This window comes from Taudactylus pleione, unplaced genomic scaffold, assembly GCF_031769625.1.
Source record: "Taudactylus pleione unplaced genomic scaffold, aTauple2 ptg000518l, whole genome shotgun sequence".
NCBI lineage: Eukaryota > Metazoa > Chordata > Amphibia > Anura > Myobatrachidae > Taudactylus > Taudactylus pleione.
In genome coordinates, this window is record NW_028284920.1 from 11,383,679 (window position 1) to 11,409,650 (window position 25,972).

Genomic DNA, 25,972 nt, shown 5'->3' on the forward strand with positions numbered 1-25,972 from the left:
CCCATGTACTGAGGACACTGTCAGCGACCCTGCACTGCCAAAACACCGCCAGCAAACCTGCACTGAAGATACTGCTGGCACCCCCACACTACCGACACCTCCGTTACCTGTGACTGAGGACACTGCCAGCACTGCAGCACTGCCACTCCATGTACCGAGGACACCATCAGCAACCCCTGCACTGCCGACACAGACAGAAAACCTGCACTGAAGACACCGCTGGCGCCCTGCAATGCCAACACCACCAGTACCCTTCACTGAGGACACTGCCAGCATTGCAGCACTGCCATCCCATGTACTGAGGACACTGTCAGCAACCCTGCACTGCCGACACAGCCAGCAAACCTACACTGAAGATACTGCTGGCACCCCCACACTACCAACACCTCCGTTACCTGTCACTGAGGACACTGCCAGCCCTGCAGCACTGCCATCCCAGTATTCCTATACATTACTGGTTCTAGATATACATTATAATTCAAAAACTGGCCATCAGTAATTTACAGTGTGTTAATGTCCTTTTTCAGAATAACCCTGCCCATTGTTTGTCTCAACACAGAGGGGGAGGGAAGAGGAATTCATTTGTAAAGGCTGCACTTTTTACACAGACAACAAATCAAGTTTGTGTTAGCAACCTGGGCACATTACCTATTAGCAGACACTATGGTGGTAGGTGACAGTAGTGTGCAAATGGAGTTTAGTTCACATGGCAGATGACTTAACTAGTTGAAGGTTTATTGACCATGTAGTAAGAGGTAACATCAGGGTTAATAACTGGTACAGGTTATCTAAATTGTCCAGTTGCAGCCAGGAGCATTTGTAGGGTTGCTGGGTATTGTGGTGCACCCAATATGTACTCTTACACTATATGGAGATTATGTGCACTGGGGGCAGAAAGATCTCTAATATGTCAAGTGGTAATATAGTGAATGTAGGGGTCTATATATATATACTGTATAACCTCTATTAGGGAGGAGAATGCAGGGGCACATCCATTTCCTGAGGATGGATAGGAGGAAAGATGTGGCGGGGAACCATGTATGTGCAGAAGGCACAGGTTGGAGGTAATGTCTCAGGCAACAGCTGGCTTATGAATCTCTTAAATCAACTGAAATCGAATTGAAATCAAACTGCAAAATCCCTTAGCAAATCTTAAATTTATTAATATTCTATTTTGCATTCGATTTTCAATTCGAATTAGATTTTGGTCGATTTTAAGAAAGGATTTGATGTTCGATTTTGCATGCTCATGTACAATTTGAACACCAAATCCCACTCAAAAACAAACATTAAATCCCCAAATGAATAGACCTGCTTCATGCTTTAATATTTAGCATGAGCAGGTCTGATTGACACAGATGCATGCATACGTCAGTGAGATGCATGCATGTATCTTAGTGTAAAAAGCATGGGTTTCCCCTTAAAAGCACAACCAGCCCCTGACTTTTCATAGCCAGTCCTGGTTGTGTAAATACAGGGGAAAAAATGCGTAGGGTTCCCCTGTAATTCCATAACCAGCACCTGGCTATTTCTAGTGGGGAGGTAATGCCACAGCCAGGGAATCTCTATCACTGGGTCCCCAAGCCAAAGCATTACCCCTGACAGCAAGTTAGCACAGGCTAACCTTTACTAACCTTGCGGTTCTCACCATTGACTTCAATGGTTGTAGCCATTCATTGGCTGAGAGAGGCGGAGGCTCATCTCTCTCAGCTAATGAACGCTTAGCCACAGCACTTCTAAGGGAAATGCCACAGCTGAGGCCGTCATTTGTGAGGTACCATCCTTAAAGGATGGTACTGAGTTCGTGGATCGGGACTTTTTGTTTTTTTATTTTCAGAAGACGGTGGATGCCTACATGGAGAAGAGAACCGGTCCAGGCATTGTAGATGAGTATGTGTAATTGTGTATGTGTGTAATAAACTTATATTGTCACGGTGTGTGTGTCTTGTCTTTATTTTAAAACTTCTTTACAGGTGAAGTAGAGGTACCAGTGGGCCGTTAATACCCCGCATGCTGGTATTTGTGGTTCTTCAAGTACCAGCATGTGAGGAAGGCATGCAGGGACCTGCAGTTCTATTGCTAAAGATAATGTTTACACTTATATTTTTACACTAAACTTTTACACTATCAACCCGGCACCCACTGCCCACCGCAGCTTGTGGGACAACAAAAGACAGCATGCCATGCTGGAACTTCCCATAACATTGGGACAGCTATAAGTCGCTATGTTATGTAGTATAGACATACACAGGACCAGTACACTCTGCTATAATCTCTCCTGATGTCAGGGTGATGGGCTCTGAGATGCCAGGTGTGTGGGCTTCCTGTGGGCATTAGATACGCCCGACTATACGGTAATAGAGAATGCCCCAGTCTCACATCTATCCACTCCATGACAAAAAAAAAATCCTGGCACCTCCTCCTTTAGCACCTCGGACCCTCCTCTACAGGAAGTCGCTGTAGGAGCCCTTGACCCTTACAGCAGTGACCCATTACACCCTGACCATCATTCCCTCCTCCATGTCTCAGATACGCCAAAGCGTGGAAATAGCTCTGTGATAACTCTCTGCTGCTGTACCTTTGAAGCATTTCCTGTAATTCCTCAAAAAAGGTAAACGATGTTCCCAACAAGTCCTATTTCACTGAGAGGATCACCTCTCCAGGCTGTTGGTACCTTCTGCAACCATTTACCCTGAAGCAACATGCTCTCCTCTGGGCTGAAACTAGGATTTTGTTGTCACATGGGGCGAGGTAGTAATTTGGTGCCCCCACAACAAAAATATAACATAGAAAAAACAGAGAGAATTCTTCTGAAAAGTTGGTGTTGTTGTGTGATGCAGTCATGCCCTTTATACATTGTGCTGCACTTAGTAATGCTCCTTATGACACATTATGCACACAGTAATGCCCCTTACACAGTATGCCACACAGTAGTACCTCTTAAATACATTACAATACAAATTAGAGCTTATTATACACTTTACACCACAGTAGAGCCCATTATACACTTTACACCACAGTACAGCCCCTTATACATGTTACACAACAGTAGAGCCCCTTTTATACATTACAGTACAGTAGAGCCACTTATAAACGTTACACCACAGTAGAGGTACTTATAAACATTATTCCATGGTAGAGACCTTCCACCTCATTCCTACTTCTCTTTCCTCCTTCTCATCATTTCTCCTCCTCCTCCTTCTTCCTTCTCATCTTTACGCCTCCTCTTTCCTACTTATCATCTTTCCGCCCCCCTCCTCCTGGGAGCAGCTATGCTACTTACCTTTGTTGTTCAGCAGCTGTGCCCAGCAGCATCCACGGAAAGGCTCCTGTTCCCTGGGAGTCCCCGTATCTCTCTGCTCTGGAGCCGCTGCTGACAGGTCCCCCTCATGGTTTCTGTCACTTCAGCCTGTCAGATCCAAACCATGGCTGCTACCATTTTAACAGACAAATGGTTAGCTGAGAGACAGCCATTCTCAGCCAACCAGCGGCCTGTTACCATGGTAGTAGCTGTTGATTGGATCTGACAGACAGAAGTGACAGAAACCAAAACACCGAGATCTGAAGCAGTGCAGAGGACATATTGGCTCATTTTTGGATCTGAATCTGGAGGGAAAACCTGAACCGGGACATGGGTCTGCTCGGAACCCCTAAGTTTGGGTCGGTTCGGTTTCCAGGAAACCGATCCCGCTCAACTCTACTAAAAAGAGAATATTTTACACATTGATCATTTGTTTTCTACAGCCATTTCCTCTTAAATTTCAACAAAACGTCTTTGACTTCTTTGTTCTTTAGACTGTAAATGAAAGGATTTAACATTGGTACCAAAACAGCATACACAAGAGCAAACCACTTGTCCAGTTTGGAAGAGTAGCTGGATGTGGGTTGCATGTGCAAAGATGTTATTGTCCCATAGAATAGAATAATGCAGGTCAGGTGAGAAGAGCAGGTAGAAAAAGCTTTATCTTGACCCTTAGAAGACTTTATTTTTAGGATTGCAGAAATTATGAAAACATATGAGACTACAGTGAAAATAAATGTAATAAATCCCAGTAGTGCTCCTTCAATGTAGTTTAGCATTTCTACTTCAGATATATCACTGCAAGAGATCTTTAACAAAGGCATAATATCACAGAAGATGTGGCTGATTCGATGAGAAGCACAAAAGGACATCTTAGATATAAGGACAGCGTGTCCAATAGGGTTTAAAAACCCAATAGTCCACGCTGTAACTGATAGGTTAGCACAGTGTCTTATACTCATTTTACTATTATAATGAAGGGGGTGACATATTGCAACATAGCGGTCATATGCCATAGCTGTAAGCAGCATAACTTCAGTGCAAATCAATAACACAAATAAGTACAGCTGAGTTATACATTCCCAGAATGAGATTGTATTATACTTGGAGATGAGAATATATAATAGTTTAGGTAGAATATTTGAGGTAGAAGCAATGTCAATGATGGAGAGGTTCATTAAGAAGATGTACATAGGTGTGTGCATGTGGGGAGCCACCCAAATCACAGCAAGAATGGTGGCATTTCCACCAACCACAACAAGGTAGGAAATAAATAATATTACCAACATAAAGTATTGAAGTTTTGGGTCATCAGTCAATCCTTCAAATGAGAAATCTGTTGTATTAAATGTTTCTTCTAATAACATTTCTGTAAAATGAAATAACAAGATTTATATTTTCATATTATTTTTATTATTATTATTATTATTATTATTATTATTATTATTATTATTATTACATTCTTTATCACTCAGTAAAAATCATAAAATAACTTTATAATGTACAATGTGGGTTTGTGCTAGGCCTAACTAAATGAGAGCATCCTGAAACTCCAGTGTTTAATTTAACTAAAGCAATACTGGAAATATTCTCTGTGTTATACTTTAAGATTTATTTTATATGTATATTATACTCGCCAGATAAGAAACCGGAAGCAAAGTGATATCGGTACTGTAGCTATCACTTTACTTCCATTGCATTGCTGGGACAGGACTTTCTTGGAAGCATGGTGCTGGCACTTGAAGCATGGTTACTGCAAGTGGTTATGTGCATTACAACATTGCAATTAGTAGTGAAAATAACTAAACATTACTGCATTTTAAATGCTGATTGGGATACATATAGTCATATACCTGTATGTGTTATATAATGCTCAATGATCATTTTATGTGCCGCAAATTGAATTCATAGAATTATTGGTTGCTTTAGAAATGGTTTGGACTGTTAGGCTTCATTAAGTTTGGGGCCCTTGAAACTGTATGTTTTTATGGCTGGACAGATTTGTAGCACTTACAAGTTTCAACAGACAATATCATTCACTGCTCTAAGCTGTGCAAAGTATAGAATTCCATCAGTACTACAACATTTTATGCAACTACTTTTTGAAAATATGTATTAAGACTCCTACCTCTTGCTTTGCAAATCCAATCATCTGCATAAAATGTTGCAGCATCGGTCGCAAATCAGTCGATAATCGGCCTTCTGAGTAACTATGTGGCTACTCAAAATTGACAATGGAACTAAGTCACTGGCACCAGTTAATCTGCGTACAAAGACTACACTCCCATAAAACGGTTGTGACCCGCCCACGTTTTTTTAACAATCTCTCCGTTAGCACCTATTACCACCCACAAAATGGCCCATATTTGTCAAACACTGTGCATCTAATCTTCTTTGTGAGCAACATCGCAGAGGCACCGGGATGAAAGTGCCAAGCGAATTAGACGCATACGCTGTAATAAACGCATCAGCCAACTGCATAAATATCAACAAAGCATTTAGCTCTGAATCAGGCCATAAGTGAGAAGAAGGATAAGAGATCAGCAGCTGCTTAGAGCATCTTGGACAGGCAACGGGTGAGGGGGTACTAGGGGGGCATATGTCCCGGGTGCCGGATCTGAGGCGGCGCCAAGATGGTCGGAGACAAAAGACGGGAAACCATGAGGAGTCAGAAGCATTCTATGGTGTGGGCTTCAGAGGGTAGGCCAAGTCCAGATTAAGGGGGGGCACAGGGGGCGAGTACACTTGGCCAAGCTCTCCCAACCCATCTTTAGCTGATGTCCGGTCCAGTGATTGTGACCGTCCTCCGTGCCGGCGCCACTGGACTAATCATCAGGGAGCAGGCATAGAGGGACCAGGATCACCTGGCAAAATAAAGTTATTTTTTTCCTATCTGCGCTGCACACGTAATGTCATTACATCACACGCCAGGGCCGAAACTAGGATCTTTGTCACCCGGGGCAAAGCAGTATTTGGTGCCCCCCAGTCTCTGATAAGCAGCCCCATTTTTGGGGTGGGTCTGCAAGTCATGTCCTTGTTCTTGCCATGCTGTGGGCTTGGCCAGACCTCTGAGAGCTGTGGGGCAGCCCCATTGTCTCCCGTCTCAACGCGGATGAAGAGCGCATGTGCGACAGTGCCCAACCAACCTCCCTCCGGACTGCAGGGTCCAGGGGGCTCACTTCATTGAATTTAAAAAAAAAAACCCACTAAATTGCAATTTTGGTTACATTTTATATGACTCTAACTGGGATACCCTGAATTGCCCGGTTTGAAGAATGGACATTGAAGTACATCTGCAGCCTTCATTTTTTACATTGTCCTACCTATAACCTCATTCCACTGATCCCATTTGGAATGGGGTATATCAGTTGCAGAGTGAGTTACATGACAGAAATCAGTATAGATTCCCAAATCACTGCAATTTCAGTAATCACTATAGAAGAGAAATCAATGCAGAGCAGAAATCTTTGCAGACCAACATTGGAGACCATGGCATTTGAAAATGTGCTTGGAGGAAATTAGTAAATGCCAGTGCAGGTGCAGTGTGACAGTTGATCCTCCGACTCACTGCTCATCCATTGGTGCTTTGGCTGCCCCCACTGGTACATATAAGCCAGTGCCTTCAGATCAGTGTAGTTTTAGGCTCTGTAAGACATCCTGAGTGAACTTGCTTAAACAAAAATTTGAAATCAGAGACTCCACGGCTTACTTGGTGGGCACCATGTAGTCCTCCACAGCCCTGACAAACTTCAAACAAATCCAAAATCCTAATCCAGCTCAACCCAAACCACCATGCCAAATTTAGTGGAACTCGGTACAAAACTTTGCCCGTGCATAAAGAACAAACAGACAGACACACAAATATACTTTCTTGCTTATTATATAGATTTTACAGACCTGTCCTCTTATACTTATCTTTTTTGCAATATGTGGCACAAGATGCGTGGTGCAACTTAGATGTCCTGCCATGGGTGGCAATTTCCAGACTTTCGTACTTTTTTCTAAATTTTTGTTACAAAGGAATTGGTATAAAGTCACAGATTAAGTACAACGATACTTAGTGTGAAGCATGACGTGGCTTACTCATATCAGATCTCAGAAAGCCCCATTGTCTCCCGTCTCAACACGGATGAAGAGCGCATGTGCGACAGTGCCCAACCAACCTCCCTCCGGACTGCAGGACACTGTGGCCTGCAGGTGGTATAGCGGTACAATCTCCAAAAAGTGGGACTATACCTCTGAAATGGGGACAGTTGGGAGGTATGCAAAATATAATTTATATATATATATATATATATATATATAAAATATATAAAAAATAACTTTATATAAAAATGTCAGCAATGAAGAAACACTTGCTGACAAATGTAATAAATAATTTGTTTTCTACTCTACAAACTGGTGAGTGCAGCCTATATATATATATATATATATATATATATACACACACATATATATACACACACCTATTTATATATATATATATATATGTATATATACAGTACACACATATTAATGTATATACATATATATGTGTATATATACAGTACACACATATATTATATGTGTATATAATATATATATATATATATATGTATATATATATGTATATATATATATAGAATAGCACAGGCCCGGCACTCAAATTCCAAATACAAGATAGGTGCCCTCCGCAATGGTATCAAAATAAAGTCATGAAGGAGCGGCAGCACTCAGCAATAACAAGCATAATAAAGAAGGGTTACATAAACCTCTGTATTCACTTCAACGTTTCAATCGTCAAGATTTTCCTGATGAAAATCTTGACGATTGAAACGTTGAAGTGAATACACAGGTTTATGTAACCCTTCTTTATTATGCTTGCTATTGCTGAGTGCCGCCGCTCCCTCATGACTTTATATATATATATATATATATATACACACATACACACACACTCAGTAATAAAAAGCTTTTATTTACCATTTGCAGGAGCAGCCAGTACTGGGATGTGATGTGCAGGGCTGGGCTGGCTGGCATGCAGGGGCCAGAGAGGGAGGCTCTTCTCCACTGGACTTCAGACTCCCGACGGTGCCGCGAAAACGGCGGGAAGTGCGGAATCGCACCAACTTAGAGAAGAGGCGCCGGGGTGTGATGAGGGGAGGGAAGGGAAGGGGAGGGACTTCCTCTGCCTCTCCTCCGACCCGACTGCCTCCTAGCTTCTCCCGTGGCAGCCACCAGCATGCCTTGCTTGCCTGCTGTTGACACTGGCCGCCAGTCCCTTTATTGCGGCGGGCTCCAGTGCAATGCACCGCCGCTAGTCCCTCATGACCCTGGAGCGGCCCTGCGGCACCCCCTCAAATCTGTGACCCGGTGCACACACACCCCTAGCCCCCCCCTAGTTGCGGCCCTGCACACACACTGAATAACAGTGTGTTGGTAGCCTGCTGCCACTGCTGCCTTAAGACGGAGAAAGGAGAAGATCCATGTAAGTGGCAATGGGGGTAAGTGTAATGATGCGTTTATGATCAGCTGTAGAAAATAAAAAACAATATTTTAAAAATGAAGAGGTCAGTTCACAGTTGCACACAATTTAGCTTTATGACCAAAAACTATTTTCTTTAAATAATAAATTAAAAATAGAAATTGATTTCCCCATCACTGCACTTCCTGATAAAACCACATCAATTATCCTAAGTGAAAAAAGTGTGCAAATGTTGCTCAAATTTTCAAATGGTGTCCCCACAATACAATCCCCATCCCTACTCAAGTAAATGCTAATGATTTGGGTACATGGCTATATTATACCAGTTGTGGCTGCCTAGTTTAGGGCTAAAATGTGCACCTGCATTTTATAGTGATGTCTGTATAGATATTTGGCATTAATATGTTTGGGAAAATTTATTTATTTCATGTTGGGATAATGTATGTTTATTACTGCTGTGTATTTGTATGCTGCCACAAAATTCCAAAGCACCATACAGTGGGAAAACAGAGCATAGTACTTAAAACTCAGAGTTGAAACAAGAAAAATACAGAATAAGCAAAGAAAAATGCAGAACATTTAATATTAAGAAATAAGCTATAATTCCTAACAGTTAATAGGCAAAAAATAGAACAAACATAAAACATAGTACAGACCACAAAAGAGGCATAAAAAAAAAATGTATAAGGTGGGAGCAGACAATATAACGCAGGATAAAAAATATATTCTCCGTGGAGCATATAAATCACCAAAATGCTAAAATTGGCCAGGAGGAAAATATAATATTCAGTAACAAAGTTGTTGAACAATTTATATATATTACTTATACAGTACATGCAGTATAAATCAAAATGTATTAAAATCTATTTTAAATAAAATAAGTAAACACATTAAATACATATAAATACTGTATGTGAAGTTAAGGAATCTTATTTTTAAGTAATGATGTAACAATCAGTAGTTCCATTGGTTGAAATAATATTTTCAGTACAAAATAAAATAATGTATATTCATGTCAAATGATCAATAAAGATGTACTGTACTCAATCCAGAAAAGCATTAAAAATACTGTTTTATAGTCTTCGTATTTGCAGGATTTGTAGTGGTGTTTTATAATTTGTCAGCTCTATAGGACCTCTAGCCATTTCTTATAATTAGGTTAAAAATCTATAATTACACATCTGTATTACATATAATTCATATAAACTAACATATAACATAAAATGTAATATTGGTATACATTGCTAGATAATAGGTTTCATTGTTTGTTGGCACCTTATTCTGCATTTCTGTTTTATTCAAACCTACAGCTCACACTAAATCCTATTTCCTAGTTATACTGTTAGAAGCTTTGGGGGCAGCAGCTGGATCAACCGATCCATGGAGCACAGGAAAATAAATAGCTAATGTTGGGTCAAGTCTTTAATGTTAACCTGAAATATTAGCATTCATATTTTTATCTGCATTGCATGTTTTTAATTATTTTTATATAACAGTAGTGAATTAAAACCTTCGCCTAGATTAAACAACTAATGTTTGATTAAGTGTCATCTGACATGGAACATATAATATTGAAATAATTTAGGGAATATATATCGCTACTTGTATTTGAGACTATATCCTAAATACATTTAATGATCATAAAATTCCATAAAATTGCTTTGATTGTAATATTTTTGATGCACTCCAAATATTGAGACTAATTCCGTTACATGTTTGAAATGATGTAATTACAGACATTTCAAAAGAACATCTTTTACTCGTTCCACAGTCTATCTTCAAACTTCCAAGTTAATTAATTCATGTAGAAAAAAAACAAAGTTTCCTTCTCGTTATCAAGTCATTATTAGTCATTTTATTAAGCCATATAACTGCTGTAGTTTGTGGATACCAAAAGGGTTATTTACAGGCACTGAAATGTTCTGTTGATCCAAGCAGCTACTAGGGATGGGGTAGTCAAACACTTATAAATACAAAACAAATACAAAGAAAAATAATAGTGCTATGATGGATACAGTAATTGTACACAAATACTCAAATAAAGATATAATGAATAAAATTACATATAAAATTTTAATAGAACAGAGTAATTGTATAAAAGATGCAAATGCATATACACATTCATAGATGAGTATGTGCCTCACCCTATTGATTGTCCACAAAAACAATGCTTGTTCCCATATATACTTCTGGATTCAATTAAGATAATTGTAAATTCTAAGAAACAACACTCTCATGCTGAGAAAAAGGACTGTCCAGTAGGTATATAATTACCTGATCCTTTCACCGCGCTGCTAGTTTTCTTTTTATTTGTTTTGGATAACTGCTATAGTAAATATAATGTGAAAGCGAGAAGTACAGAATATTGTAATGTGTAGCAGGGATAGTGCTTATAAGAATCATTTTACTTATTAAACAAACAAGTTCAAGTACATAAACTTACACACGTAGTGATCAGCCAGTGATACCATATCGCTGGCTGATCGTCCTGCACCCTCCCTGGTGTGCTGGAATTTCGATATCGAACTCACCGATGACTATAGCGACCAGCAATCAATGATTGCGGGTCCCTATAGTAACCTGCTCAATATCGAGCAAGTTGACCGGCATGCACAGCTGATGGATGATATCGCTATCGTCCATACGTGCCCGCGCATAGCTGGTCGATGGTGATTTGGTAGGGACCATTTAAATGACCAATTTGAATGAGAACAGTAATGACAACGATATTGTTATCGTTCAAATCGATCATTTAAATTCATACGTGTGTACTCACCATAACTCCCTATAAAAGAGAGGTTGCAGCCTTTGTACACCACACACCTGCTGTTAATCCTGGAGTTTTATTATCTGTGAACAATCAAGAGGATAGTGCCCAAATAGTTATGTATTACTGAATGTAAAAGGTCACACAAACAAGTGAATACTTACCAAAATATAAATAAATAAACTTGCCTGGAAGATATAGTTGTATTATAGTTTATATTATAGCTAATATACTGTATAAATTATATACAGTATATTATGTCAAAGAGTTGTCCAGCTTCAAATAACAATCAGCAGCAGTATGTGTCTGTGAGATGAAATACTAAAATGCTGGTTTCTTGCACATGACAGCAGAACACAATGTACTGTATTGCAAATAATAGCCAAAGTAATATCTAATAGACAAAACACTTCTATTTATGTTCATAGCATGAATTATGTTGACTCCTTGCTTATCTATTTATAACAACTGCAAAAGTTGATGATGATCTTCCCAGAAAAATATCTGAAGAGTCACAGCGAGCTCTGTTATACTATTTGTGGGAGTTATGGTCTCCAGAGGTACAAAAAAGTAGGAACAATAAGAGAACTAGTAGTAATGTCAATTAAAACTTTCCTAACCTCATTTGTTAGATTCTACTTTGTGTGCCCTGCTGACAGATATTCTGTATATTAGTCTTTTTATAATTGTATCAAACTAATATGCATTATGTTAACCCTTTCACACACCTCGTCACATTCCAACATCAATATCACTGATTTTATAACTTTTAATAAGAAATTGAATTTTCAGAAAATATCATTGGTCATTCTGTTCCATCTACAGATGTGTCCACATACACCTATCCTCAAATCAGTTCGCATAGCCTCAATTGGTGATATACAAACTTCATCAAAGACTTTTTGTCACGGCTTGCTCAGGGTAATCTCCTACTGAGGAGCTGAAAGCTGAGGTCCCGGGATGTGGAAGGAATCGGAGGCGAGGGGCCTGGATGTATGTCCTCCTCATCCACAAGTATCGGATGTTGGCGAGACTTGACTAAAGGCGTGGAGTCTAACCTGCTTGCACAAAATACCAAAGGAAAAAAATGGAGCCACAGGATGTTGCTCCATTTTCAAGGTGTGGCTTGAAAAAGAGCTCCCTAGAAGCTCGAAACGCGTTGGTGGACTGTGCATGCTGTATTTTCAATTTGGACTTTATCTGTGGGACAATCCTGCCTGTTTGGGGAAAAAATCTTGTGGAGCCTATACAGGGTAATCCGGACTTACCCTGTAATATCAACATCCTGTGGCTCCATTTTCTTCCTTTGGTAGTATCCTCACTGTTTTCTTGTGCTGTATCACATTATACCATTTATACAGTTGTTGGAGTTTGTGCAATATTTTGGAACGTCAGTGCATTATTACACCTAAGCCTTCTATTTTGTCCTATTTATGTATTTTATGTGTTTTTTATTCATGTCATAAATAAATTGTTTAATTAGCTAATTTTCTAGTGGATACATACTATCTGTATTGCCATATAATTCCATCTTTCTTTTGGCTCTGAGCGCCATGAAGTTATCACTACTGTTTTATATATCAAATTCTTTATTGTGGAATTTAGGGACTCTCACTTTGTTTATAAACTTCACGGGCAGATCTTTGAACCTAATTTGCGCTTAGAGGGTTTCTATACTTTTTGTTCGAGAGTGACACTGTGTTTGTACTTGGAGGATGTACAGAGAACGCGGCCAAGGTATCCAGTCGCACCCGCTGGCACAGGAGAGTAACTATAAATGACTTGAGAGTAAACAGCAAGGGAACCTGGAAAGAAGTGATTGCAAGCAAACACTAGTAGTAACGATGTTGTACAGGCAACCTCCTGCTGTCTGGAGCCTAATTATATACCCTAAAGTAGCAGTGCATTGGAGGATAGCGTCAGCTGATGACAAACACGTTACCTTTGGGTAAAGGGTAATCAGGTGATGAAGACTGTCATGGCTGCGGCCATGCAGCAACCAAGACACGGAGCAGCTCATGGATGTCTACGTGGTCCCTGGGCATAATCCTCAGAACATCACTCGCCACCGCACCTGACATCTGATGGCTCGCAAGGTCAGGGGAAGCCGGCGCTGGGGCAAGTAATAGCCGATCCTAGGTGCAACCTGACACTTTTTCACAAAATATGCATCTTATTTGCATTACTAATGTGACAAAATTACAATACACGGGTACCCTGGACACTAGGGTGGGTTGAAAAAAAAAAGTTTCAGCATCGATTGCGAGGGTAGAAAGAAATTTGTGGGACCACTCAAGAAGATTATTGCCATTTAGTTTTTCAAATTGGTGAATATCTTAGTCAGCCAACCAGAGCCTAAAGATTTCGCATTTACATCCTATAGGCATGCCCGCAGAAAACCACCGCAAAGCTCTTTGGCAGTGCTGATAGAAGTATACTGTGTTGTTGTTATCGAACCCGTCTCCAGCAGCAGTCACTGAGACTCAGTGGGATTGATGGCTTGTCAATTGCCTGCTGCTTCTCTGCTCATCATGCTGTGGCTGTGCTAATAGAAGCTGCATCTGTGCAGGGGAGAGGGGCAGACTGTGTTCTGATTGGTTATCACTGCATCAATGAACCAATTAGAGCTAGCAATGTGTTATAACGTGACAGGGTGGGCGGTGGGTGGTACTCAAGCTGCATCCACCTCCACATGGTGAGTCCTTGGTTGTTGCATATACTGTATTTGTTCGCAACAAGCTGAGAGCTGCAGGCAGGGGGCAACAGATACAGTACTACTGCTTTCAGATGATACAGCTATGTTGAGCGCACTTACTATATGGCACTATACGGTGAACAGGGTGTGTATTACGAGTTAAAACTAATGTATTCTGCTTCTTAGCAGCAAACAGTATGAAACAAAAGTGCTCCTAGAGTGCTTTGCTGTGGTGTTCTGCGGGCATGCCTGTAGGGCATAAATACAAAATCTTTAGGCACCGTTTAGCCAACTAAGATATCCGATTTTGAAAAACTAAATGGCAATCATCTTCTCGAGTGGTCCCACAATTTTTTTTCGACCCTTGTAATCGATGCAGAAAAATGTTCCTTTTTTACTCACTTTTCAACCAACCCTACTGGACACTGGTTATGCCATTGCATGTACAGTAGCTTCTGGGTGTGACTCAGACACTAACTGTGTAGACAGGCATAAAAATAGAGATCTGATATGAGTAAGCCACGTCATGCTTCACACTAAGTATCGTTGTACTTAATCTGTGACTTTATACCAATTCCTTTGTAACAAAAGTTTAGAAAAAAGTACGAAAGTCTGGAAATTGCCACCCATGGCAGGACATCTAAGTTGCACCACACATCTTGTGCCACATATTGCAAAAAAGATAAGTATAAGAGGACAGGTCTGTAAAATCTATATAATAAGCAAGAAAGTATATTTGTGTGTCTGTCTGTTTGTTCTTTATGCACGGGCAAAGTTTTGTACCGAGTTCCACTAAATTTGGCATGGTGGTTTGGGTTGAGCAGGATTAGGATTTTGGATTTGTTTGAAGTTTGTCAGGGCTGTGGAGGACTACATGGTGCCCACCAAGCAAGCCGTGGAGTCTCTGATTTCAAATTTTTGTTTAAGCAAGTTCACTCAGGATGTCTTACAGAGCCTAAAACTACACTGATCTGAAGGCACTGGCTTATATGTACCAGTGGGGGCAGACAAAGCACCAATGGATGAGCAGTGAGTCGGAGGATCAACTGTCACACTGCACCTGCACTGGCATTTACTAATTTCCTCCAAGCACATTTTCAAATGCCATGGTCTCCAATGTTGGTCTGCAAAGATTTCTGCTCTGCATTGATTTCTCTTCTATAGTGATTACTGAAATTGCAGTGATTTGGGAATCTATACTGATTTCTGTCATGTAACTCACTCTGCAACTGATATACCCCATTCCAAATGGGATCAGTGGAATGAAGTTATAGGTAGGACAATGTAAAAAATGAAGGCTGCAGATGTACTTCAATGTCCATTCTTCAAACCGGGCAATTCAGGGTATCCCAGTTAGAGTCATATAAAATGTAACCAAAATTGCAATTTAGTGGGGGGTTTTTTGAAATTCAATAAAGTGAGCCCCCTGGACCCTCCCCAGCACACAGAAGAGTGTGCTGGGCTGGGGAGAGAGCAGTGGTGTAACTTCATCCCAGTTGCCTGGAGGCAAGATAAGTGTTGGTGCCCCCCCCTCCCCCCAAACAAAATTCAAAGTATCTCTATACTGTACACAAGCAATGTCATCAACACACCCATACTATGTTACATTTGCCTCTGCCTAGTAATGCCAAAAAACACATTTTTAGTATACTGCATTTGCCTGTACTACAACACTGCACAAAGCACACATGATGCAACTCAACCGCATTCGTAGCTGGAAAACATTGTACAAGAAAAAAGTAAACACATGGACACTCCACAGGTGATAAAAAACATACTGTACATTAGCCCCCACAGAAATTAATAAGCACATTGGCTCACACAAAAAACAATAAAACACATTGGCCCACACAAAAAACAAATGCATTGGCCCCCACAAGAAAAAAAAATAAAACATGTTGGCCCCCACTGGAAAAAAACAAGAAAACAAATATATTGACCAATAAAGGAAATAAAAAAAGCACCTTAGCCCCCACAGGAAAATATAAATGAAACAAGCAAATTGTTCCCACAGTGTTGGAGCTAGAAGTGGGTGGATTAGAGGCAGTAGCCAGATCCTGATAGGTGGGAAAATGATAAGACTTAACTCTGTGTTTCCCCCTTTTGGCAGTTGTCGACACTTGACTCTCTGTGGAGAAAGTGCCCAGTAGTCCAGTCCAGGGCACTAGCATACAATGACTTTGTTGGCTAACATGAAAAGGTTGAATGTATTATATCTGCATACACTAATTGTTTAGCCAAGACAACTTGTTCTCTCTTATCTCTGACAAAACACTCGACTTGGCAGCATTTAAGAATAACTTGTCTCAATTAAAAACAATTAAGATAAATACGCACGGTATACAATTACATAGGTAACCAACACACAGGAACAACAAATGACATTAAACTGTAAGGTAGAAATACAATGACAGCTCAGATTACACAGTAATGGGGCAATGGATCACAATCGCCTTACTTCTTCAACCACACTGCATGGTTTCACAAGTGTATTAAAGGATAGTTCATAATCCTAAGTATTTCAACATGATGGTACAGGTTGGGTATGATATCTCAGCGGTGACCACCCCAAAAGTCACAATACAGTAAAATCCCATGGTCAAAATTCTGACGAATTTTAGTGAGTATTCCAACCCTAACCCTGACCCACCCCTCCCGCAGCCTAACCGTAACCATTCCATTTGTCAGTCTAATCCTAACTGTAACCTACTGCAGCCTGACTCTAACCCTCCTCCAAGTACCTAACCCTAAACCTAATACTCACCATTGGGATTCGTCAGTATTTTGACCTTCTGGATTTTGCTGCCAGTATTGTGACCAACGGTGTGGTCACCGCCAGGACCCTGACTACATCCCGACAGGCCTGGCAACAGGGGGGTACAATGCGGTACACCTGTGCTGGGCCCCGTGGTTCTGTGTGACCCCGAGGTCTTAGGGGCATAAACAGCATCTGCCGCGGGACCTTAGCTAATACTAAATAATCAATTTATCACCTCCCCACCGGCCACCCATCTAGCAGTGGCACATATAATTAAGAAAGAAAAAAACTTATTACAGTACCCATCCGGCCCCCGGCGGTAACCCCGGCGGCCACTTCAGCCTTTCTGAGTGTGGCCACAACGCTGCACATAGAGCGTCATGACGTCTCTGCACCTGTCAGCACACCCTGTATTCCTGGCCTGCTGCTGCAACCAACATCCATCCACCGAGGAGCAGGGTGGCCAGGAACTGGAAACGAAGGATGCCGGGCACACAGACAGGCTAGCACACTAGTGCTCAGCACCTCCACTGCCTGTCCCGGCGGATGTTTGCAGGGTTATGTGTCCATGTTACAGATATAGCTCCAGTTTACTATATATTAGGGGTGAGCGGGTTCGGATTTCTGAAATCCGAACCCCCCCGAGCCTCCCAGATCCAAATCCGATCCGAGTCAGGCTCGACTTTTCCCGCCTGACTCGGATCTGAAATCGAGGCAAAACGTCATCTTCCCGCCTTCCGAGTCTCGCGGATTTTGGATCCTATATAAGGTACCCGCGTCGGCGCCATTTTTTCACTCGGCTGTGGACAGTGAAGAGGGAGGGTGGGAGTTAGGGCTGGCTGGGCTGTGTAGTGTAGTGTAGTGTAGTGCAGAGTAGTGTTGTGTTGTGCTGTGCTGTGCTGCGCTGTGCTGCTGTTGTCCACTACTTCAAAGTCCATAGGGGCTGGCTGTGTTGTGCTGTGCTGCTGTTGTTAATAGGGGCTGAGTCCACTACTTCAAAGTTCATAGGGGCTGGCTGGACTGTGTTGTGCAGTCAGTTGTCCATAGGGGCTGTGTCCACTCCAAAGTCCAGTGCAGTGTCCCAGTCCTAAAGGGGTGCTATAGTGTTGTCCAGGGGGTGCTCTGTCCATCAGGGGTGCTCCCCCCAAGTGCTAAAAAAATAATATTTTTTTTGTGTTTGTGAATTGTGTGCGCAGTAGCCGCACGTGCATCGACAAAGTAGTGCCAAGCGTGCGCCTGTGTCATAAGTAAAGGGCAGGCTGGCTTGACCGTTAAAGGATGCTGTAACCCCCAAAGTACACTCCAGTCCAAACCAAAAAAAAAATTATTTTCTGTGTTTGTGAATTGTGTGCGCAGTAGCCGCACGTGCATCAACAAAGTAGTGCCAAGCGTGCGCCTGTGTCATAAGTAAAGGGCCGGCTGGCTTGACCGTTAAAGGTTGCTGTAACCCCCAAAGTACACTCCAGTCCAAACCAAAAAAAATAATATTTTCTGTGTTTGTGAATTGTGTGCGCAGTAGCGGCACGTGCATCAACAAAGTAGTGCCAAGCGTGCGCCTGTGTCATAAGTAAAGGGCCGGCTGGCTAGACCGTTAAAGGGTGCTGTAACCCCCAAAGTACACTCCAGTCAAAACCAAAAAAAAAATTATTTTCTGTGTTTGTGAATTGTGTGCGCAGTAGCTGCACGTGCATCAACAAAGTAGTGCCAAGCGTGCGCCTGTGTCATAAGTAAAGGGCCAGCTGGCTTAACCATTAAAGGGTGCTGTAACCCCCAAAGTACACTCCAGTCCAAACCAAAAAAAAAATTATTTTCTGTGTTTGTGAATTGTGTGCGCAGTAGCCGCACATGTATCAACAAAGTAGTGCCAAGCGTGCGCCTGTGTAATAAGTAAAGGGCCGGCTGGCTTTACCGGTAAAGGGTGCTGTAACCCCCAAAGTACACTCCAGTCCAAACCAAAAAAAATATATTTTCTGTGTTTGTGAATTGTGTGCGCAGTAGCCGCACGTGCATCAACAAAGGAGTGCCAAGCGTGCGCCTGTGTCATAAGTAAAGGGCCGGCTGGCTTGACCATTAAAGGGTGCTGTAACCCCCAAAGTACACTCCAGTCCAAACCAAAAAAAAAATTATTTTCTGTGTTTGTGAATTGTGTGCGCAGTAGCGGCACGTGCATCAACAAATTAGTGCCAAGCGTGTGCCTGTGTCATAAGTAAAGGGCCGGCTGGCTTGACCATTTAAGGGTGCTGTAACCCCCAAAGTACACTCCAGTCCAAACCAAAAAAAAATTATTTTCTGTGTTTGTGAATTGTGTGCGTAGTAGCCGCACGTGCATCAACAAAGTAGTGCGAAGCGTGCGCCTGTGTCATAAGTAAAGGGCCGGCTGGCTTGACCGTTAAAGGGTGCTGTAACCCCCAAAGAACACTCCAGTCCAAACCAAAAAAAAAATTATTTTCTGTGTTTGTGAATTGTGTGCGTAGTAGCCGCACGTGCATCAACAAAGTAGTGCCAAGCGTGCGCCTGTGTCATAAGTAAAGGGCCGGCTGGCTTGACCATTAAAGGGTGCTGTAACCCCCAAAGTACACTCCAGTCCAAACCCAAAAAAAATTATTTTCTGTGTTTGTGAATTGTGTGCGCACTAGCCGCACGTGCATCAACAAAGGAGTGCCAAGCGTGCGCCTGTGTCATAAGTAAAGGGCCGGCTGGCTTGACCGTTAAAGGGTGCTGTAACCCCCAAAGTACACTCCAGTCCAAACCAAAAAAAAATTATTTTCTGTGTTTGTGAATTGTGTGCGTAGTAGCCGCACGTGCATCAACAAAGTAGTGCCAAGCGTGCGCCTGTGTCATAAGTAAAGGGCCGGCTGGCTTGACCGTTAAAGGGTGCTGTAACCCCCAAAGTACTCTCCAGTCCAAACCAGAAAAAAAATTATTTTCTGTGTTTGTGAATTGTGTGCGCAGTAGAAGCACGTGCATCAACAAAGGAGTGCCAAGCGTGCGCCTGTGTCATAAGTAAAGGGCCGGCTGGCTTGACCGTTAAAGGGTGCTGTAACCCCCAAAGTACACTCCAGTCCAAACCAAAAAAAAAATTATTTTCTGTGTTTGTGAATTGTGTGCGCAGTAGCCACACGTGCATCAACAAAGGAGTGCCAAGCGTGCGCCTGTGTCATAAGTAAAGGGCCGGCTGGCTTGACCATTAAAGGGTGCTGTAACCCCCAAAGTACACTCCAGTCCAAACCAAAAAAAAAATTATTTTCTGTGTTTGTGAATTGTGTGCGCATTAGCCGCACGTGCATCAACAAAGGAGTGCCAAGCGTGCGCCTGTGTCATAAGTAAAGGGCCGGCTGGCTTGACCGTTAAAGGGTGCTGTAACCCCCAAAGTACACTCCAGTCCAAACCAAAAAAAAATTATTTTCTGTGTTTGTGAATTGTGTGCGCAATAGCCGCACGTGCATCAACAAAGTAGTGCCAAGCGTGCGCCTGTGTCATAAGTAAAGGGCCGGCTTGCTTGACCGTTAAAGGGTGCTGTAACCCCCAAAGTACCCTCCAGTCCAAACCAAAAAAAAAATTATTTTCTGTGTTTGTGAATTGTGTGCGCACTAGCCGCACGTGCATCAACAAAGGAGTGCCAAGCGTGCGCCTGTGTCATAAGTAAAGGGCCGGCTGGCTTGACCATTAAAGGGTGCTGTAACCCCCAAAGTACACTCCAGTCCAAACCAAAAAAAAAATTATTTTCTGTGTTTGTGAATTGTGTGCGTAGTAGCCGCACGTGCATCAACAAAGTAGTGCGAAGCGTGCGCCTGTGTCATAAGTAAAGGGCCGGCTGGCTTGACCGTTAAAGGGTGCTGTAACCCCCAAAGTACACTCCAGTCCAATCCAAAAAAAAAATTATTTTCTGTGTTTGTGAATTGTGTGCGTAGTAGCCGCACGTGCATCAACAAAGTAGTGCGAAGCGTGCGCCTGTGTCATAAGTAAAGGGCCAGCTGGCTTGACCGTTAAAGGGTGCTGTAACCCCCAAAGTACACTCCAGTCCAAACCAAAAAAAAAATTATTTTCTGTGTTTGTGAATTGTGTGCGTAGTAGCCGCACGTGCATCAACAAAGTAGTGCGAAGCGTGCGCCTGTGTCATAAGTAAAGGGCCGGCTGGCTTGACCGTTAAAGGGTGCTGTAACCCCCAAAGTACACTCCAGTCCAAACCAAAAAAAAAATTATTTTCTGTGTTTGTGAATTGTGTGCGTTGTAGCCGCACGTGCATCAACAAAGTAGTGCGAAGCGTGCGCCTGTGTCATAAGTAAAGGGCCGGCTGGCTTGACCATTAAAGGGTGCTGTAACCCCCAAAGTACACTCCAGTCCAAACCAAAAAAAAAATTATTTTCTGTGTTTGTGAATTGTGTGCGCAGTAGCCGCACGTGCATCAACAAAGTAGTGCCAAGCGTGCGCCTGTGTCATAAGTAAAGGGCCAACTGGCTTGACCGTTAAAGGGTGCTGTAACCCCCAAAGTACTCTCCAGTCCAAACCAAAAAAAAATTATTTTCTGTTTGTGAATTGTGTGCGCAGTAGCCGCACGTGCATCAACAAAGTAGTGCCAAGCGTGCGCCTGTGTCATAAGTAAAGGGCCGGCTGGCTTGACCGTTAAAGGGTGCTGTAACCCCCAAAGTACACTCCAGTCCAAACCAAAAAAAAAATTATTTTCTGTGTTTGTGAATTGTGTGCGCAGTAGCCGCACGTGCATCAACAAAGGAGCAGCGCCAAGCGTGCGCCTGTGTCCCATAAGTAAAGAGCCAGCTGGCTCATTTCTAAAAGGCTGGTGTAACCCACAAAGTGCACTACTCTCCAGCAAAAATAAAAAAATATTTTCTGTGTTTAGCCGCACGTATATATCAAATCGATATAACATAAATGGAGGACCAAACTTTCTCCGATAAAAATAAAATCGAGAAAGATCAAGAACCACTTCCTCCTAGTGCTGAAGCTGCTGCCACTAGTCATGACATAGACGATAACATGCCATCAACGTCGTCTGCCAAGGCCGATGCCCAATGTCATAATAGAGGGCACATACAATCCCAAATGACAAAGTTCAGGAAAATGACCTTGAAAAAAACATTTAAATCAGCTGAAGAGAAACGTAAACTTGCCAATATGCCATTTACGACACGGAGTGGCAAGGAACGGCTAAGGTCGATCCCTAGTATGTTCATGACTAGTGGTTCAGCTTCATTTGACGATGGAAGCCCTCCTCCCACTAAAAAAATCGAAAGAGTTAAGCTGGCAAAAGCACAGCGAAGAACTGTGCTTTCTAAGAAGATATCACAAATCCCCAAGGAGAGTCCAAGTGTGGTGGTGGTTGCGATGCCTGACCTTCCCAGCACTGGACGGGAAGAGGTGGCTCTTTCCACCATTTGCACGCCCCCTGCAAGTGCTGAAAGGAGCACCCACAGTCCACTTGCTGATATGCCAATTGAAGATGTCACTGTTTAAGTACAACAGGATGAGGATACTGGTGTAGCTGGCGCTGAGGAGGAAGTTGGCGAGGAGGATTCTGATGGTGATGTGGTTTGTTTAAATCAGGCTCTGGGGGAGACAGTTGTTGTCCGTGGGATGAAAAAGCCCATCACGGTCATGCCTGGGCAGAAGACCAAACATTCCACCTCTTTGGTCTGGCAATATTTCTATCCAAATCCGGACAACAACTGTCTTGCCATATGTAAAGGTGAAATAAGTAGGGGTAGGGACGTCAACCACCTAGGAACATCCTCCCTTATATGGCACCTGCAGCGCGTTCATAAAAAGTTACTGTCAAGTTCAGAAACTTTGGCTAAGACCGTAAGCAGTCCAGGGACACCTAAATCCCGTTGTCCTGTTGTATCCAAGCGCCTGCAAACCACACCGTCAACTCCCTCCTCATCAATTTCCTCCTTAGTCAGGATCGGAAGTAGTCCTGCAGGCCATGTCACTGGCATGACTGACTCTCCTATCCGGGATTCCTCCGGAGGATCCTGCATTGCTACGCCTTCTGCTTCCGCTGCTGCTGTTGCTGCTGCTGGGAGTCGTTCATCATCCCAGAGAGGAAGTAGGAACACCACTACTTTTACTAAACAATTGACCCTGCAACAGTCCTTAGCGAGGAGGATGAAGTACGACAGCAGTCATCCTGAAGCAAAACGTATAACTGAGGCCTTGACTGCTATGTTGGTGTTAGATGTGCATCCGGTATCCGCCATTAGTGCAGTGGGATTTAGACAATTGATGGAGGTAGTGTGTCCCCGGTTCCAAATCCCGTCTAGATTCCACTTCACTAGGCAGGCGATACCGAGACTGTACAGAAACGTCAGAAAAAGTGTCCTCAGTGTCCTGAAAAATGCCGTTGTACACAATGTCCACTTAACCACGGACATGTGGACAAGTGGAACAGGGCAGACTAAGGACTATATGACTGTGACAGCCCACTGGGTAGATGTATCACCTTACGCAGCAACAGCAGCAGCGTCACCAGTAGCAGCATCTCAGAAACGCCAGCTCGTTCCAAGGCAGGCTACGCTGTGTATCACCAGTTTCAGTAAGAGGCACACCGCCGACAACCTCTTAGAGAAACTGAGGGAAATCATCGCACAGTGACATACCCCACTTAGACTCTCCTGGGGATTTGTGATATCTGACAATGCCACCAATATTGTGAGGGCATTACATCTGGGCAAATTCCAGCACGTCCCATGTTTTGCTCACACAATAAACTTGGTGGTGCAGAATTTTCTGAAAAGCGACAGGGGCGTGCAGGAGATGCTTTGGGTGGCCCGAAAAATTTCTGGACACTTTCGCCATTCAGCGACTGCGTGCCGAAGACTGGAGCACCAGCAAACACTCTTGAACCTGCCCCGCCATCACCTGAAGCAAGAGGTTGTGACGCGGTGGAACTCAACCCTCTATATGCTTCAGAGGATGGAGGAGCAGCAAAAGGCCATACAAGCCTATACATCCACCTATGACATAGGCAAAGGAGGGGGTATGCACCTGACTCAAGCGCAGTGGAGAATGATTTCCGTGTTGTGCAAGGTTCTCCAGCCCTTCGAACTTGCCACACGTGAAGTCAGTTCAGACACTGCCAGCTTGAGTCAGGTCATTCCCCTCATCAGGCTTTTGCAGAAGCAGCTGGAGAAAGTGAAGGAGGAGCTAAGACGGAGCGATTCCGCTCGGCATGTGGGACTTGTGGATGAAGCCCTTCATTCGCTTTTCCAGGATTCCAGGGTGGTCAATCTGTTGAAATCAGACCACTACATTTTGGCCACCGTGCTCGATCCTAGGTTTAAAGCCTATGTGGTGTCTCTCTTTCCAGCCGACACAAGCCTGCAGAGGTGCAAAGACCTGCTGGTGAACACACTGTCAGCTGAAGCGGAACGTGACACGTCAACAGCTCCTTCTTCATTTTCTCCCGCAACTCGGGCTGCCAGGAAAAAACTTAGGTATCCTAAGCAACCCGCTGGCGGTGATGCAGGGCAGGCAGGACCAAGTTTGGACATCTGGTCCAGACTGAAGGACCTGGCAACAATTTCTGACATGTCTACTGTCACTGCATATGATACTGTCACCATTGACAGAATGGTGGAGGATTACATCGGTGACAGCATCCACGTAGGCATGTCAGACAGTCCATACCTGTACTGGCAGGAAAAAGAGGCAATTTGGAGGCCGCTGTACAAACTGGCTCTATTTTACCTGAGTTGCCCCCCCTCCAGTGTGTACTCCGAAAGAGTGTTTAGTGCAGCTGGGAACCTTGTCAGCGAAAGGCGTAGGAGGTTGCTTCCACAGAATGTGGAGAAGATGATGTTCATCAAAATGAATTATCAGCTCTTCCAGGGAGACCAGCCTCCAGAACATACAGAGGGACCTGTGGTGGTGGATTCAAGTGGGGACGAGTTAATACTTTGTGAGGATGAGGATGTACACACTGAAGAGGGTGAGGAATCGGTGGATGAGGAGGATGAGGATGACATCTTGCCTCCGTAGAGCCAGTTTGTGCAGGGACAGATTAATTGCCAGCTTGTTTTGTGGGGGCCCAAATGAACCAATCATTTCAGCCACAGTTGTGTGGCAGACCCTGGCGCTGAAATGATTGGTTTGTTAAAGTGTGCATGTCCTGTTTATACAATATATGGGTGGGTGGGAGGGCCCAAGGACAGTTCCATCTTGCACCTCTTTGTTTCTTTGCATTATGTACAGTTTGGGGCCTAGTTTTTCAAACTGCCATCCTGTCTGCCACTGCAGTATCATGCCTAGATGGGTCACATGTTTGTGCCGCCCACTCGTGTCGCTTAGCATAGTCATCCAGCTAACTCGGTGCAACCTTTTGGACATGAAAACACTATTGTGAGGTGTGAGGTGTTCAGAATAGACTGGAAATGAGTGGAAATTAAGGTTATTGAGGTTAATAATAGCATAGGAGCAGAAAACCCTACAAATTCTGTGATTTTTAGCTGTTTTTATGCTTTTTTTCAAAAAAATACAGATTCAAAACACAAAACCCAGAACCCAAAACACGGAAGGGTGGTTTTGGCAAAACCAATCCAGATCCAAAACACGAAGAAAGATCCAGATCCAAAACCAAAACACAAAACACGAAAAGTGGCCGGTGCACACCCCTACTATATATATATATATATATATATATATACGTAACACCGATCAAATACTGATAAGAAGGATCAGCACTGAAAATATCATTTAAATACTGATCCTACCTATCAGTATTTGTTTGGTGAGTTCATTTAGATTTTTTATGGATCTTGCACCTCATATCTGACATTTAAGTTTGCTAAGTATACTGCAAGGGAAGACTTCGGCAGACTCTCTCCAAGGGCACCAGACCTTCTCTACTGCTGTATGGATAGAGATAGAAAGCAATAACAAAAAAAATTATATATAAGTCCCACAGAAGCAACAACAGGGTGCAGCCTCTATGAACACCAAAAGGTGTTCCTAATATATCCAAAAAAGGCACC

At 43.0% G+C, this 25,972-nt stretch overlaps 1 protein-coding gene across 1 annotated transcript; it reads right to left on the reverse strand.

The window, feature by feature from the left end:
- Positions 1–3,738: 3,738 nt before the first annotated feature.
- Positions 3,739–4,668, reverse strand: LOC148501492 (olfactory receptor 5V1-like). The gene has a single exon (XM_088450429.1). The coding sequence runs from the start codon at positions 4,666–4,668 to the stop codon at positions 3,739–3,741; it is 930 nt and encodes a 309-aa protein (XP_088306555.1).
- Positions 4,669–25,972: the final 21,304 nt, after the last annotated feature.

What these genes read in the sequence shown, in the direction of transcription:
- LOC148501492 (XM_088450429.1), bottom strand. Translation starts at nt 4,668, where the DNA reads ATGTTATTAGAAGAAACATTTAATACAACAGATTTCTCATTTGAAGGA.